At 34.3% G+C, this 15,903-nt stretch overlaps 3 protein-coding genes across 3 annotated transcripts in view; 1 reads left to right on the plus strand and 2 right to left on the minus strand.

Moving 5' to 3' along the window:
- The window catches only part of ppih (peptidylprolyl isomerase H (cyclophilin H)), a 40,702-nt gene extending 36,438 nt beyond the window's left edge, over nt 1-4,264 (minus strand). Inside the window, exon 1 of the mRNA XM_067394015.1 lies at nt 4,088-4,264. Within this exon, the coding sequence (XP_067250116.1) occupies nt 4,088-4,153 (66 nt within the window). The 5' untranslated portion in view covers nt 4,154-4,264. The remainder of the gene's footprint in view (nt 1-4,087) is intronic.
- A 2,819-nt stretch (nt 4,265-7,083) lies between these two features.
- Nucleotides 7,084-11,012, minus strand: ndufa7 (NADH:ubiquinone oxidoreductase subunit A7). Its single transcript, XM_067394016.1, has 4 exons — nt 10,836-11,012; nt 10,484-10,533; nt 9,971-10,108; nt 7,084-7,217 (listed from the first exon to the last, which is right to left on the minus strand). Exons 1-4 carry the CDS (start codon nt 10,884-10,886, stop codon nt 7,142-7,144), a joined length of 315 nt encoding a protein of 104 aa, XP_067250117.1. The 5' UTR covers nt 10,887-11,012; the 3' UTR covers nt 7,084-7,141.
- A 3,270-nt stretch (nt 11,013-14,282) lies between these two features.
- kank3 (KN motif and ankyrin repeat domains 3) overlaps nt 14,283-15,903 on the plus strand; it is a 28,372-nt gene continuing 26,751 nt past the window's right edge. Inside the window, exon 1 of the mRNA XM_067395340.1 lies at nt 14,283-14,479. The gene's annotated coding sequence lies outside the window, so the exon portion shown is untranslated. The remainder of the gene's footprint in view (nt 14,480-15,903) is intronic.

Below are 15,903 nucleotides of genomic sequence, written 5' to 3' on the forward strand. Positions count from 1 at the left end.
ATTGGCCCTATTCACGTCCATTGTATCTGCCTTACTGTAATCCAGATTTCTGCCATTTTTTTAAAGAAAAGCAGCAAGTCAAATAGTGCTTAATTCTGATAAGTCTTAATCAGAAATATATAATCATCCTAAAATTAGCTTTATTTTATTTATACAAAATATAAATGTGTGTATATAAAAAAAAAAGATTCCAAATGAAATGTATCCTCATGATAAGATTCACCCAAAGTCACAAAGAACTTCTCAAGAGTGTTGCTTTACATGCAGTTTTAGGTGCACAAACACAAAAGAACATTAAACCACTGCTTATAGCAAGGTAAGACAACAGATACCTTATACAACAGGATAAATTTGATAAGCAACATTCAAACCCTCAGTGTATGTTAATCTGTTGCCATGTCTCCCTTAAAGGGTTTTCCATTATGCAAGACAACAAAACTAAACACAGCATCCCACTATGTCACTATAATATTTATTTATTACCAAAAATCGCCATTATTATTGCTTAAATAACATCTGAAACAAGCGCTAACTCCAAGTTTTAGACCTCACTGACAAGCATAAGCTATGTCAATCAAACTATTACTGTACCAATTTAATTGTACCAACATAATTACGGTCCATTTTTACAATACTGTTGTGTTTGTGCACAATCAAAATTATTCAACCCTACAAATGTAAGCTTTTCTAAGTATCCATAGTTAATAATATAGGCCTAAAACTTTAGTGGCATATTAAAAGTGATAATGTCAATACATAATGTAACATTTTTTAGTTATTCATAATACAGTTATAATTATTCAACCCTTTTTCAACACTGCTGTTTTTACATCAGTTACTAGTATGGTAGGGTAAAAAAAAAAAAAAATGTTAAAACAATTAAGCTTATGAAAACTCTATAATGCTTTAGCTGTGGCACATGCATAAAATTAACCCATGCTTTTGCTGAAGTTGAGTAGCAAATATGGCCAAGACAAAAGAGCTCTCACAAAAGCTAAGATAATTAGTTATTTTATTACATAAACATAAGAACATTCCAAGACATTAAAAGTGCCTAGAGACAGTTGGCAGCATCGTTTGTAAGTTTACTAGGGGCGTTTCCTCTGAGGAGGCAAGGGAAGCAGTGTCTCAAAAAATGGATGAGAAAATAATTGATTTTACTAAAATATAACAACGCAAATATTACAAAATGTGATAAAAAGGTGCTAAGGTCACTAATTTTTAAAAAGTAACACTGTCCAATGGCGACACCCACAGTTAAAGTTAGCAGGAGACATGTCTCCTCTGCCCACATTGACTTATAAAAGACTACAGAACTTTGCATATAACATATTAACTCATAATAAACTTTTGTTGATCACAGAGCTTAGTTTTTGCGATAATCCAAAAGCTTATGGGAAAATCCTATTGTTTTTTTTAAATCAAGTTACCAGTTGGCCTACAAAATGACATCATACCTGCACCACTAGACCTTATGCAGCTCCACCCCTTTTCAGCGCTGTGCTCATTGTCTTTTGACCTCCGGTTTGTATTTCCACAAGGATCTAACATATTTATGAATGAACTGCTCTTTTAAAATCTTCCCGGTCTACTGACATTTGTTAAGACATCTGCTTTAAATATTACAATGCTCACGATAACTTTTATTAACTCTACAACAAGTAAATCCACTTCACCAGCTAATTATTCTTTGACAGCGATGCCATAGAAATATACAGAGCTACCACAAAAACTGAAGCTCAAAGACAATATTATAAAGATGGCAGCACACTTGTTTCTCTGGAGCATAAGGTCTATTGAGAATGAATGGAGGAAAGTCACATGAGAGGAGGCAATGCCTCCATCACTCTATGATTAGATATCATTGGTTAGTGCAATAAATCCCGCTTCATATTTGTGCACGTTCTGCATTTGCAAATTGGCCTAAATGAAGACATTGATGGTGTTAATGGGAAGACTAATTAAAAAGCAAGTAAACACTTACCCTGTGTCTCAATCAGCTCCCTAGTTCAGTAGTCAGGGCACTGACCAGGGAGTCGGCCATTTTAAGGGCTGTCTCAATCGCTGAAAAGTCCCACAATGCACCGTGAAAACCAGGGAGCATCAATGCTCACTATGCTCCCTTAACGGAAGTTCTGAAGCGCGAAACTTGAATCACGTGAGCCAACTCACTACACATAACGATACGCGATAGATGTTTTTAAAAATACAAACCGTTATTTTATTATATTTCAGCATAAACATACATCGCTAGACAAGTAATGAACATAATCTAGCTAACATTTATAATTTATTCACGGCTGAAATGTTGCATGTATATGTAACAAGCAAATAATTAATCATAATGTACTTTAAATAACAAGTAATGTCAGAAAATATCAGCTCTGTTGTTGTTTATAAATACCAGTAGTGATGTTGTACAATGAGGACGTTGTCACGTCGCCGGAAATAGAGTCATAAGTGTCCCAATGTGTAGTGAACCAGCATCTTTTACTGTCCTTACCAGTTCCCGAATTCGTGTACACGATATACTGATTCACGAGCTCGGGAGCTAGGGAACTGATTGAGACACACCCTTAGATATCACTGCTTTCAAAATCAAACGTGAAATGACTGCTGAAAATAAGTTGACTATTAAAAAGAAAAGCTGAACATTAGCTCACAAATAATATATATTGTTTAAATTGTTACTGCCTTTAGTTATTATTTTGGAACAAATGTAAAAATACATAAAAACACTAACTTGGTGAGATGTATACTATATAATAAATAGAACATTGCATAGTGTAAAAATACAAAATAGATTGTATTTGGTCTCTTTTCATGTAATGTTTAACCAGGAAAATTAAGTGTAACAGGGACATTAATTTACATTTGATATATAAAAATCGAGGACTCTGCCTCCGCATTTTAAAACACCATTTGATACCATAGCAAACCTTCCAGGGTATTGAAGAAAAAGCACAGTTTTATCAAAGGGAATACAATGTTTCATCAGAGCAACTCAGAAAAACTCACAATTTACTGCCAAAAACTTGCTAAATTACCTGATGAAAAAAAAAAATTCAGTGCAGACTATACAGGAACAACACTTAACAAGCATTGACTTCATGCGAACACCGCTCTAGACCAAGAACATAAAAGGCTGATTTGAATATGCTGAAAGGTATTTTGGATAGCCCTAAGGAATGTTTTATGGATTGATGACTGGTGAGACTGATGAGCCACGGATCAGCAGTACATCTGGCACAAAAAAGGAAGGGTTTCTGATGAGAAGAACATCATCCCCCAGGGTCAAACATGGAGGTGGTCTACAAGGTGCTTTGCTGCTGCAGCAGTAAAAATCTTAACCATGTGGATTATAACCAAAAAATATAGTGAGATGGAAGTTTTTGCACACAAGGAATGGCCTAAGATTCAAGTAGAGAAGTGTCAGACACTTGTAAGGACTTCCAGGTAATGTTTATTTGAGGTTATAAAGAGTAAAGGATTCTCTACAAAATTCAAATAATTTTGTATATGGATGTTTAGTGTCAAACTTTTTTTTTTCCCACTCAACTGTGTGTGTGTATTAATAAACTTTCTATGATGGTTTACTGATGCCACTGTTTAAGTGTTTTCATACAACAAAACCAGAATGTCTTGCAATTAAGGGAAGTTCAACAACTTTGATTGAATGTGTAAATATAACATGTAATGTGCTGTAAAAATCAGTTTTGTGTCAATGAGCTAGGACCATCCAGAGCTGACATACTGAGGTTTCTATAATTGTCCACATAACCCAAAATTTGTTGGGGCTATTCCACAAAGACAGCCGCTTTAAAATGGTTTTGCAAATACCACTACACAGTGGTGACCACTCAAATAAGTAAAGAAAATGGTCAGACAGCTAACATTTAAATTTTTGGACCACTTGTCAAGCAGTAAAGTTGAAACCATGAGCATTTTGGCCATATTATGAGCTTGTACCCTGATGCCCCAGATGCTATTTTTTTCTATTTAAGTAGTTAAAAAACGGCTGTGTAATTTTGTGTCAGTTAACGTTAGCTGATCTGCTAATGAAGACAGTAGTGGGATTTAAACTTACTTGTCCTCCAATGGTGACGTCGAAAAACACTATCGGGTTATTAGGATTTGAAGGCTGAACATTCATGGCTGTTTTCAGGCTTTTATCACTCCAGACTGCAAAAATGTGAGCTATTAATGTTTCCCAATTTCCAAACCATGAGTATCATGAACGATTCAAAAACGTTCACCTACGACGTCACTACGGTAACCAGGAGGACTTTCTACGGATTCAAACGAGGGACAAATACGACTGAGAGAGCCGATTCACCTATCCTGCAGCATTTAAACCTCGGGATTTTTTCCTCAAGAAGAGACGTTTGTACAAAATAATCGTTTAAATCTATTAGTTCCAAAAGAAATATAATTAGATCACCAGGGTTTTTATACAACGCTTCAATATACTGGACACTGTTATCTTTATTTCCAGAATAACGCACTGTGTGGCAATGGTTTCGCACTCACTGGCTTTACACTTATACATTAACAATAAAAGAGACACTGCAACAAAACCGAGAGAAAAGGGCATGTGAATTAGAATTCATTTTAATAAAGAGTCACATACCATAAATTAGCAGCACGTGTACCAAATCTACCCAAGGCTGCCACAGTGCCACGGATAAATGAAGATGTTACTGCCATCTCGTGTTCAAAAAGAATGGAGCGCTATGCATCAGTACCATAGACTGTAAAAAACATCAGTACTCAATGTCTTTAATAAAAAAGACCTTGAAAGTTACAATCGTTTGTGTTAGTCAGATTGTGTTTGTCTATCATTATGCATTATACTTTACAGTTACGTTTGATTACACAAATGCTTGTTTTCTGCAGCGGTGGTTTTGTATGTTAGTTTCAAACACCTAGATCAAAACTTAAATATTATATTTCTGTGAATTTTGTCCAAACTAAAAATTCCATTCTCATCATATTTTTTGCTATAAATGTTGAATTAACATATGAACACATTAAGACCACATTTAAAAGGCACTGGGACCTCAGGACAAGGCTGTTATAATTATTATTATTTTTTAATAAACGGGGCAAGTCACATTTTATATCAGGGCAGTTTGAGCTTTGTGCTTTATATAATGTCCTTTTATAAAATTTTATTCAATTTCTGCTGATTTCATAATCAGCAGAAATTGAGCCATTATTGACAGTGGGTACGGAAAGTATTCAGACCCCCTTAGATTGCACTCTTTGTTATATTGCAGCCATTTGCTAAAATCATTTAAGTTCTTTTTTTTTCCTCAATATACACACAGCAGCCCATATTGACAGAAAAACACAGAATTGTTGACATTTTTGCAGATTTATTAAAAAAGAAAAACTGAAATATCACATGGTCCTAAGTATTCAGACCCTTTGCTGTGACATTCATATATTTAACTCAGGTGCTGTCCATTTCTTCTGATCATCCTTGAGATGGTTCTACACCTTCATTTGAGTCCAGCTGTGTTTGATTATACTGATTGTACTTGATTAGGAAAGCCACGCGCCTGTTTATATAAGACCTTACAGCTCACAGTGCATGTTAGAGCAAATGAGAATCATGAGGTCAAAGGAACTGCCTGAAGAGCTCAGAAACAGAATTTTGGCAAGACACAGATCTGGCCAAGGCTACAAAAACATTTCTGCTGCACTTAAGGCTCTTAAGAGCACAGTGGTCTCCATAATCCTTAAATGGAAGACGTTTGGGACGACCAGAACCCTTCCTAGAGCTGGCCATTCGGCCAAACTGAGCTATCGGGGGAGAAGAGCCTTGGTGAGAGAGGTAAAGAAGAACCCAAAGATCACTGTGGCTGAGCTCCAGAGATGCAGTTGGGAGATGGGAGAAAGTTGTAGAAAGTCAACCATCACTGCTGCCCTCCACCAGTCGGGGCTTTATGGCAGAGTGGCCCGATGGAAGCCTCTCCTCAGTGCAAGACACATGAAAGCCTGCATGGAGTTTGCCAAGATGGTGAGAAATAAGATTCTCTGGTCTGATGAGACCAAGACAGAACTGTGTGGAGAAAACCAGGTACTGCTCATCACCTGTCCAATACAGTCCCAACAGTGAAGCATGGTGGTGGAAGCATCATGCTGTGGGGGGTGTTTTTCAGCTCCAGGGACAGGACGACTGGTTGCAATCGAGGGAAAGAAGAATGCGGCAAAGTACAGGGATATCCTGGACGAAAACCTTCTCCAGAGTGCTCAGGACCTCAGACTGGGCCGAAGGTTTACCTTCCAACAAGACAATGACCCTAAGCCCACAGCTAAAATAACGAAGGAGTGGCTTCACAACAACTCTGTGACTGTTCTTGAATGGCCCAGCCAGAGCCCTGACTTAAACCCAATTGAGCATCTCTGGAGAGACCTAAAAATGGCTGTCCACCAACGTTTACCATCCAACCTGACAGAACTGGAGAGGATCTGCAAGGAGGAATGGCAGAGGATCCCCAAATCCAGGTGTGAAAAACAACATCACATCTTTCCCAAAAAGACTCATGGCTGTATTCGATCAAAAGGATGCTTCTACTAAATACTGAGCAAAGGGACTGAATACTTAGGACCATGTGATATTTCAGTTTTTTTTTTTTTTTTTTGACAAATCTGCAAAAATGTCAACACATCTGTGTTTTTCTGTCAATATGGGGTGCTGTTTGTACATTAATGAGGGAAAAAATTAACTTTTATTAAAGATTTTAGCAAATGGCAGCAATATAACAAAGACTGAAATTTAAGGGGGTCTGAATATTTTCCATACCCATTGTAGATTGTATTTTAAATACTTATGTGCTGTGGAAAATTAATTAATTTTTCATTTAAATCGTATTTCATATTTAAAAGACATTCTCCAATCACTGTTAGTAGGTTGTCACAAGGTTTGCATTGTGACAACTTACTTAAAAAAGATCAATAAACAAAACTTCCTTGTTTTTGGTCATCAGGTACTCATGGAGTACTAGTAAAACTGTGATGACCAAATGAAATAATTGGGGGAAAAAACATAATAATCAGAAAGATTACAATGAATATGTTTCTTGTATATATACACATCCTTTATTAAGAGTCACACATATTTTACACCATAAATTTAGTCAACGCTGAGTGGAAGTTCCTTCGGCTGGGGCCCGGGCACAACAGGACATTTGGATTTTCCAGAAACCTCACTGTGAAAAAAAAAAAAAAAATATTAAGAGATTAAAGACAATGGTTATCATCACAGAAAGGCATACTTTGACAGAATTTAAACCCCATTCTCCAGCAAATTCAATGAAATTTAGACAAGTAAAATGTAAATATAGCATTTAAGATGTTATCATAATTTATCATGTTAAAACCCAGGCTAATACATGCACACATTGACTAATAAGGCACTAAACAGCCACCAAATAGGGAACCAAAATAAACAATGACAAACAGTGACACGAGTGTTACAGATGTATACAGTTCTACTCAAAAATTTAATCCTTGCAGAATATGCAAGATGCTAATAATAATAATAATAATAATAATAAAATAGAGGGATCATAAAAACTGTGTTATTTTTTTAGTACTGTCCTGAATAAGCTGTTTTCATAACTTATGTTTACATACACTGATAAGCCAAAACATATGACCACCTGTCTAATACAGCACCCATGGATGATCAAGGACTGTTTTTGTGATCGTTTTAGATCTTTTTTTTTTTCTTTTAGCACTGTCCAAATAAGTACAATTTGCCCCGATCACCCTATTCAAAAAGTTTAAACCCCATATTCTGCAAGGGGTGTGTAAACTTATGAACAGAACTTTATATAGCATTATCATGTTAGCACAGAATGTGTCAACAATCTGTTTTCCTTTTTAAGCGTATGGAAAGAATAAAATAAAAACAGCTGAGTGTTTGAAACAGCATTTTGATTAGCATTGGATTATAAATATACTTTATTATTATGGAAATACCCAAGAAGGCTTGAAGAAAACATATAAACCATGTATTGTTGTAGCTGTCTGTTTATTTTATTCATGTTTAATCAATCAAAGTGTTTCTACCTTCTTTTTATTCAGCCACAGCGACAGCATGATGCCCATTGGAGATTTCTTTGTCTGGCTATCACCACACCAAGCTCAATTTAAAATTGAACATGGGTCTGGGGAGTTTGCTATGTATTTTCTACTGCACAAGAGGCATGATCAACGAGCATTATTCATGCAATTGGATAGTCCTTCAACCAATTAGATCAACGATCCGGGTGACGTACTTTGCAGAGCGACGCGAAAAATCCAGACAGGTTTAGTTTGTATTGGTTTGTAGCACTGATCAGCGGTTTGCAGAAGCAGCAATGGCATCGAGCAATTTTTGCAGGTTGTGCAAAATAAACATGAAAGTGAGTGGTATTTACACCCACTCGAGCTTGCCGTCGCTTCTCTATCGTGTTATACCCGCCAATAGCGAGCAAGGTGGATAAGCCAGTCTGTGATTGATTCCCGCAAAGGTGTGACAAAAGCAGTAGAAATTTACGGGTTACCAGACTGAGTTGCCAGGCGAAATCAAATCGTCGGCAGATCAGGCTGCGTTTACCCAGACTAGGGATTTCCTGCAGCAGCATTTGTTTTATTGCATATATTTGGAGTATCTGCTCAAGGGTGCCCTCCGGCGTCCAGTATGAAACAGACATGTTTAGCGCCAAGTAAAGCTCACTCAATCCTATTCAGGGTAAAAATAGGAAAAATAATTCCTCTCTCTAAAAAACTTTGAGGGGAATATATAATCCATGTTTTTCTCCGGCATACATAAATGTAAAGGTTTTTTTTTCCCACAGTGGATGCATAAGAGGCACATAGTTCATATTAAATACATGCACTCCACTTTTGATTTTGCATACCTCCTGACAAAAATAAAGAAATCATTGACACTTTTATAATAATAATATAATATTTGATAATAAATCCTTAGACCTTTCTAATGATTTATAGACATATTGGTTATATGTTAACAGGTAATCCCACATTTTGTCTTACAAGTTTTAAATATTAAAATATTAAAAAATATATATTATTTTCTATTAGAATGCTAAATGCTACTAATGCTAAATACTTTAATAATGAAAGTTATTACAACAGTAATATTTCTTATTTGGTTTAATATTTTTATTTAGCAATGATGATAATAATAATAATAATAATAATAAATAATTAATTAGTCAAAATAATAAATTAGCATACCATTTCAGGCCAATTTGTGCAGCCCAACAAACAAGCAAAACAAGCCTGGTATTGTTTATTTTTTTTTTTTCATTTGTTTTATAAAATCGCATTTTAAATCACAAATCGCAATTTTAACCAGGAAAATCACAATTCGATTTTTTTCTCCAAATCGTGCAGCCCTATTGAAACGGCTGTAATTCTTTCAAATAAATAATACAAAATTCCATAAATCATTCTTGAACTAACCAAAGCATTTAAAGGCTGAAGGTTGCATTAAAAACATTTTAACATTAGCTGTTAAATTTGATGTTAAATCCACTATTATAGAATTGTTCTATAGTCTATAAAGCATTTAATGCAATTACATCAGAAGTAACTATAAATTACAGAATAAATAAAGAGTAATCCCTCACTTTATTTTTAATGGAAAGTATTTAAATTACAGTAATAATTAATTACTTAGTAATGCATTACAACTCAGAACAAATGAAATATTACTTTATTAATTTACTGAGTAGATGCAATCCTACCAAATTTAGATACACAAAGGGTACATAACACTGTATTTACAGAACTTCTCCAAATAGGTATTCACAGCCTAGCTAACGGTCGTTGTTTAGCTGCCTAGCCTGGTACTTTATATTGAAGTGGCTTGTGTAAAGGAGTGTCTTGTTAAAAACATAAAATATACAAAATATTTTAAAATAATTTCTATTAAGCAATGCAAACCCACCTTCCAGCGGTTAGGGCCTTCTGTGAAGACATGATAACAGTTGGTGGAACAGATTCTCTGCGTCCATCTCTCTGACAGTAGTAGTTATTTGCAAATTTATGACTGGGTCCAACAGGAAGTTTGGGTGGTGGCTGAGTCCTACCATCAATGAAATGAATAAATATTCATCATGGCTTAACGATTCCATTGGTTGTCTTCATAACTTATTTTGAAAATAAAGTTATTATAGTAAATATAAATACATAAATATATTGGGTAGTTCACATGACACAACAACAATCAACACAACAAAAAAACAACTAAATTGGTTTCACTGCAGATCAATTGAAATGAAGACAAAAATGATTAAAGAAAATGTATTTAATATACAAATATTTGCCAGCTACCAATACTTTAAAATTAATAATTACTAATATAATAAAATACATAAGTATAACGCTGGTTTCAGTTAGATAATCCATTTCAAGACCCCAAAGTATTAATATGTAATATTTAATAGGCATATATATCTACCTCTTTGCAATTTCAGTGTACCGAAGTTGTAGTTTTGACTGGAGATTTTGCTGTTAAGAAAACGAGAAAAGTCAATGTATATACTGAACAAAATATTATCTAGACATGGAAACTGCTCGGGCGGAGTTACAGAAACATTCTAACTCATAATTTCATCTGCTTAGTAACAGTGATGGTAATTTTACCGAGGAAAGACCTTTTTAAACCTTGAGTTAAGAATTAAGATGTTTCTGTAATGCACACAGTGCATACACAGTGTTTTTATACCCGTTGTCATATTACATCGATACGTTAGATTCTGTACCTCTAACAGTGCATGACTGATACACGATTAAAATCATCATCATCTCACCCCAGACAAATAATTCCTCAGTCTCTGGATAATTTTCGTAGCCGACGCCATACTTGGTGTCAAGGTGAAATCGCTGTTCACTGTGCATCTGTTGCAGAATCAGTTTTGGTTGAATGATACCTCACAATCATGAAGAGAATGTAAGGGAGTGAAGCTGATCCTGGGTCAGATATGGCAGCAGCGAAAGGACCAGCGGGCAGGAAGTCAGTTTCTTATTCTCTGGTTCAGTAACCGTCACATCCGCAAGAGATAGAGCAATTCGCGCCACCTGTAGTAAACGTAGACTAACGAAATTGGCTGCTTAATGAAACGAAAAACGTAGTATTAATCACAATTTTAACAACTTTAAACCGTTTAGAGAGAAAGATAATGACCCAATAATGACAGTTTTTAGCTGTAGGTTTAAATCAATGAATAGATGTAACCGAACCGTTTGGGAAACGAGTGTTTTTGTTTGCATACACATTTTCATAGGCTATATGAAAATGTGTAATGGTAGATATGAGAAAAAAAATGTTTGCTAAGAATTTTAGGATTTTTGGACAACTGGATGTCTTGTTAATGTCATATGCAATATGTGGAAAATGAAAATTTACAAATATAAATATGGATATATACAACAATATAGCCTATAGCATAGTTTTATCATAATAATGTAGCCTACATATTGCACATACATGGGTCAGTGACGTGACATTTTATGCCTGGTTACATTTTTTTCAGTTAAAATTTGGTTTAAATGCATAAAAAAGATGCCATATATATGAAGTAGCCTACCTCTCCCGTGCATGTACTCTCTTTAACTTTTCAAAAAACATTAGTTATTTGTAATTTTCTGTTTTTTAGAGTGTATAAATATCATGTGGTGCGACCGTCTGGCCATAACTTCTGTTTTGGAAATGTCTTTGAAATTACTCTAAATTTATTCACATTAATTTTCTGCACTAATTGGCATGATTTCAAACATTCGTCTTTATATTTCCATCATAATATACAAACAAACTTTGTCTGATTACGTCCATTTTATGAAATATCATGTGCGACCATCAAAAAATTATCACTTTTCGGGACTTTGTGGTATGACCTCAAAAAAAAACAACAAATATTGAGTTATGCAAATATATACTTTTATTACAAATTTCGTAGTGACCTTTTGTGGGAAGCTAGCTTGTATTGTTTAGGTGGCCAATTCTGTGCCTGTAAATTTTGACTGAATTTGAAAATATCATGTGGTTGCGACCACTGCAGAGTGTTTTCAGTGAAAGATGTATGTTCTAGATTGGCAGTTTTTGTGCTTTTATATTCAATTGATGATATAAAGTAATTTATTTTAGTATCATTTGGAATAGATTTTTATGCAATTTGGGTCATTTTATAAAAATATTTCAGACAGTTTATGTATGTATTATTTGTACAATATGAAAAAATGTAAAACAAATTATGTTAATTCTGACCCTTACACCTTGCTAGGAGAAGAGTGAAATGTTATTACAATTTAAAATATCTGTTTTCTATGTGAAAATATATTAAAATATAATTTATTCCTGTGATCAAAGTTAAATTTTCAGCATCATTTATCCAGTCTTAAGTGTCACATGATCCTTCAGAAATCATTCTAATATGCTGATTTGCTCGAAAAACATTTCTGATTATTATCAGTGTTCATATTTTTGTGGAAACTGCAATGTATTTTATTTGCCAGGATTCTTGGATGAATAGAAAGTTCAAAACAATAGCATTTATTTAAAATAGAATCTTTTGTATAATTATAAATGTCTTTACTGTCAATTTCAATTTAAATGTGTTCTTGATAAATTAGAGAATTCATTAATTTAAAATTAAATGAAAGTCAACTTAAATGAAATGGTGCACTGTTTGCAATGTGATTTTTTTATATAAAAAATGTTTATAAAATTTGTTCATGAAAATTCTGTGAAATTTTAATAAAATCTGATTTAAATATATTTTTAAAATTGATTGTTTATTGATCTTTTTAAATAGATTTTTAATGATATTTAAGGTCTTTGTGTCATTTGGAGTGACCACACATCATGTGGTGCGACCAATAATAACAATAACTGTATTAAATTAAAAATAAAATATCTAATTTCTGTGGCTGAAATATGAATCACTGATACAGCATGCTTAAGCGAATGGTGTTTTTAAAAGATTTTTTATCAGTTTTATGCGATTTACATGAAAAATAAGTGTTGAACTACATTTACAAAGGCAACTCTGAAGTTATAGAGCAAAAATATAAGGTCATTCTTTACAGAATCTCAAACAAACTGCAAATACCTTTTCCCCCAAACACTTTAATAACTGAAAACTTGGTCTAAAGGTCTAAGGTCTAAAAAGAAAATAGTGTTCAGCTGAGGTCAGTTCAGTGTTCATTCAGTTCCGTTCAATAACTGTGTAAAGTTCATCAATTATGGAATGAGTTCAATAAAGCAGCTCTGGAGAAAACAGTGATGTCATCATCCAGCTTAATTCAGTTCTTGCCCAATAGTGTCAGTGCATTAAGGCAATAATTTTGCTGAAAAGTGTCCCCAACTAAGCAAGCCAGGTGACAGTGGCAAGAAAACCCACCTCCAACAAGTGTCAGAAATGGAGGACCAGTTCTCCTCTGGCCAAAAGAACGAACATGGTGGAATTATGATTCACAAGTCAGCATGTGGAGTGATTTCATTCAGAACATTTCATCCAACTCCTTCTGCTTGGGATACTTCACACTGACATATAGTGGGGAGCAGGTGAATATAGTATGTTTAAATATACAGTTCCATATTTTATTACATGTGCATCTATGAAGTGTAATACTGAATATGAAATTGCTTTTATTACAATAAGTAAAAATATTGTCACATAATCAATACATGAAAAGCAGAATTTTCTTATGTATCATTCAATATATTGTAATATATTAACTCAATATTATTTGGTATATTTTCAATAGGCCTATGCATGAAATAATTTAATAAAAAGGAAACAGATATCGCTCTCTATACAGTTCACATAGCCTACAGTCCAATCATATTAGAACTGTTGGTATTGTTATATACATGTATGCTATATAACAATACCATATTACTTAGGCTATTACTGTAATGGCCAGACCCTGCATAATTTATGTTTTGTATGTAGGCATAATGTATCCTATATTTTTACACATTATGCTTTTATTGTGTGTAGGCCTATATACAATTTTTTTTAAAATCACTTTTTATGCATACACTTACTAACCACGTTACACATAAGAGCTTCATGTATCTGCCTGTCTGTCTAGGCCCTTTGCGTGAATTAAAATTGGGGTTTTTGGGGACTTCCAGTCTGAGACATTCAATATGTGTGCCTGACTCTATGTAGAGCTCTTGAACATGAAGATTACGACGTAGTTACATGGGTGGGAAGAAATCAGGACCACCCATTCAAAGCGATGCCAGCAGAAGACATGCAGCGCCGCCCATGAGCGCGAGCGATACAGTTAAACAGATTATTTCAACTGGATCCCGCCACAGTCCGTTAATAATTTGCTAACTCGGAATGAACGGTGACTACTGCTCGTCTGACGGCTGAAAATAAAGCAGCACATATCCGGATTGTTATAGCGCAAAAAAAAACAAAATAGCAAACGTCCTCACAGGGTAAGACAAGTTTCTTGACTTCCGAAAAGTAGTTGGACTATCAGGAGAGCGCCGTTTCTTCTTTACCATACTGTGCTTACTTTGATGATAGTTAAACGTTTAGGTTTATCACAATCTATTTAACAATGATAAAGCTTGGCTGTCACTGCTATAACTTTGCAGTGACAGCCAAGCTTGGTATTTAAATATGTTGTATCGTAATACATAATATGGGATAGGCTATGGGGTGTGATACTGGACTTTATGTCAGTCTTTGAGACTTTTTTGTCTGCCACGTTTAGTATTTTAACAGCAATAGCATTTTCAAATCTCTGCAGAATAACACAATTAAAGCTGTTACAAGGCTTTAGATTAAAGTCAAGATAAATAAATGTATGTGTAGTGCAGCCTGTATCTTATTATTGTTTCACTAATAAGGTACAAATGAGTGTCCAATTACTTTGTTGATTGATTGATTGATTAATTGATCTGTTTGTATATTGATTGACTGATTGAAGCACAAGCCTTTGGTCTCTGGGGAAAGAGAACTATTAGGCTAGATATCGTATAAGCTAATATTGATTCAGTTTTTGTACACTGCGTTCATGAAGCTCAACAATGTAACCCTGTTTGCAAATGTATTGAATTAATGGAAAGGTTATGTAGATTTATCAATAACTACAGAAAAACACTTTTTTCCCCAAACTAGCTATTGAGTGATTAACCTGCTGAGTGAAGGGTCACATCGCAAACCATTACCTTATATAAATTAAGTATATTTTTCTTTTATTTGAACCTTTAACCTGATTTCATGTTTATTTAATTTTTATTGTAAGAAAATAATGTCCCAGAAATCAGGGTTTTAAATTTTATTCAAACATGCCCTAAAGTTTGGTAACAGGATTGCAAACAATTATGTATGGTAACAAAATAATAATTAAAAAAAGGAGAAAGAAAAAAGTAGGTGTTTAGGTGTTTTAACTCCTATGCATATACACAAAGTGTCTGTGCATTACATGGAATGCAATAAATACATTTATATTATTAATAAAAATAATGAATGCAATATGAGCAAAGGGAGAATTAATGAAGAAATATGACCTTTGCATGACCATTTCCACTAATCGAGTCATCCTGATCTACTGTTCCACTGCAAACAAAACTACTATTAACAATACAGTATATTGTTGTTGTCCCAAAAAAGTTATGTAGCTTGAAAATTAAACTTGCCTCCAAAACACTAAAGAATCACATGCTTCAGGTCTCATGATTCTATTTATGGGCCATTCCCCTGTCTGGGTCGCCCCTCCACTTGCTCTTCTCCTTCTACATACAAAGTGGAATACATGTAAAGAATTTTGTTGCATTCCATGTGTTCAGAACAATGCTGAATTCAATGCTATACAGTGATTAACAAAGTTCAGTATGAAATGGTGAATTAATTA

Source organism: Chanodichthys erythropterus, chromosome 9, assembly GCF_024489055.1.
Source record: "Chanodichthys erythropterus isolate Z2021 chromosome 9, ASM2448905v1, whole genome shotgun sequence".
Classification (NCBI taxonomy): Eukaryota; Metazoa; Chordata; class Actinopteri; order Cypriniformes; family Xenocyprididae; genus Chanodichthys; species Chanodichthys erythropterus.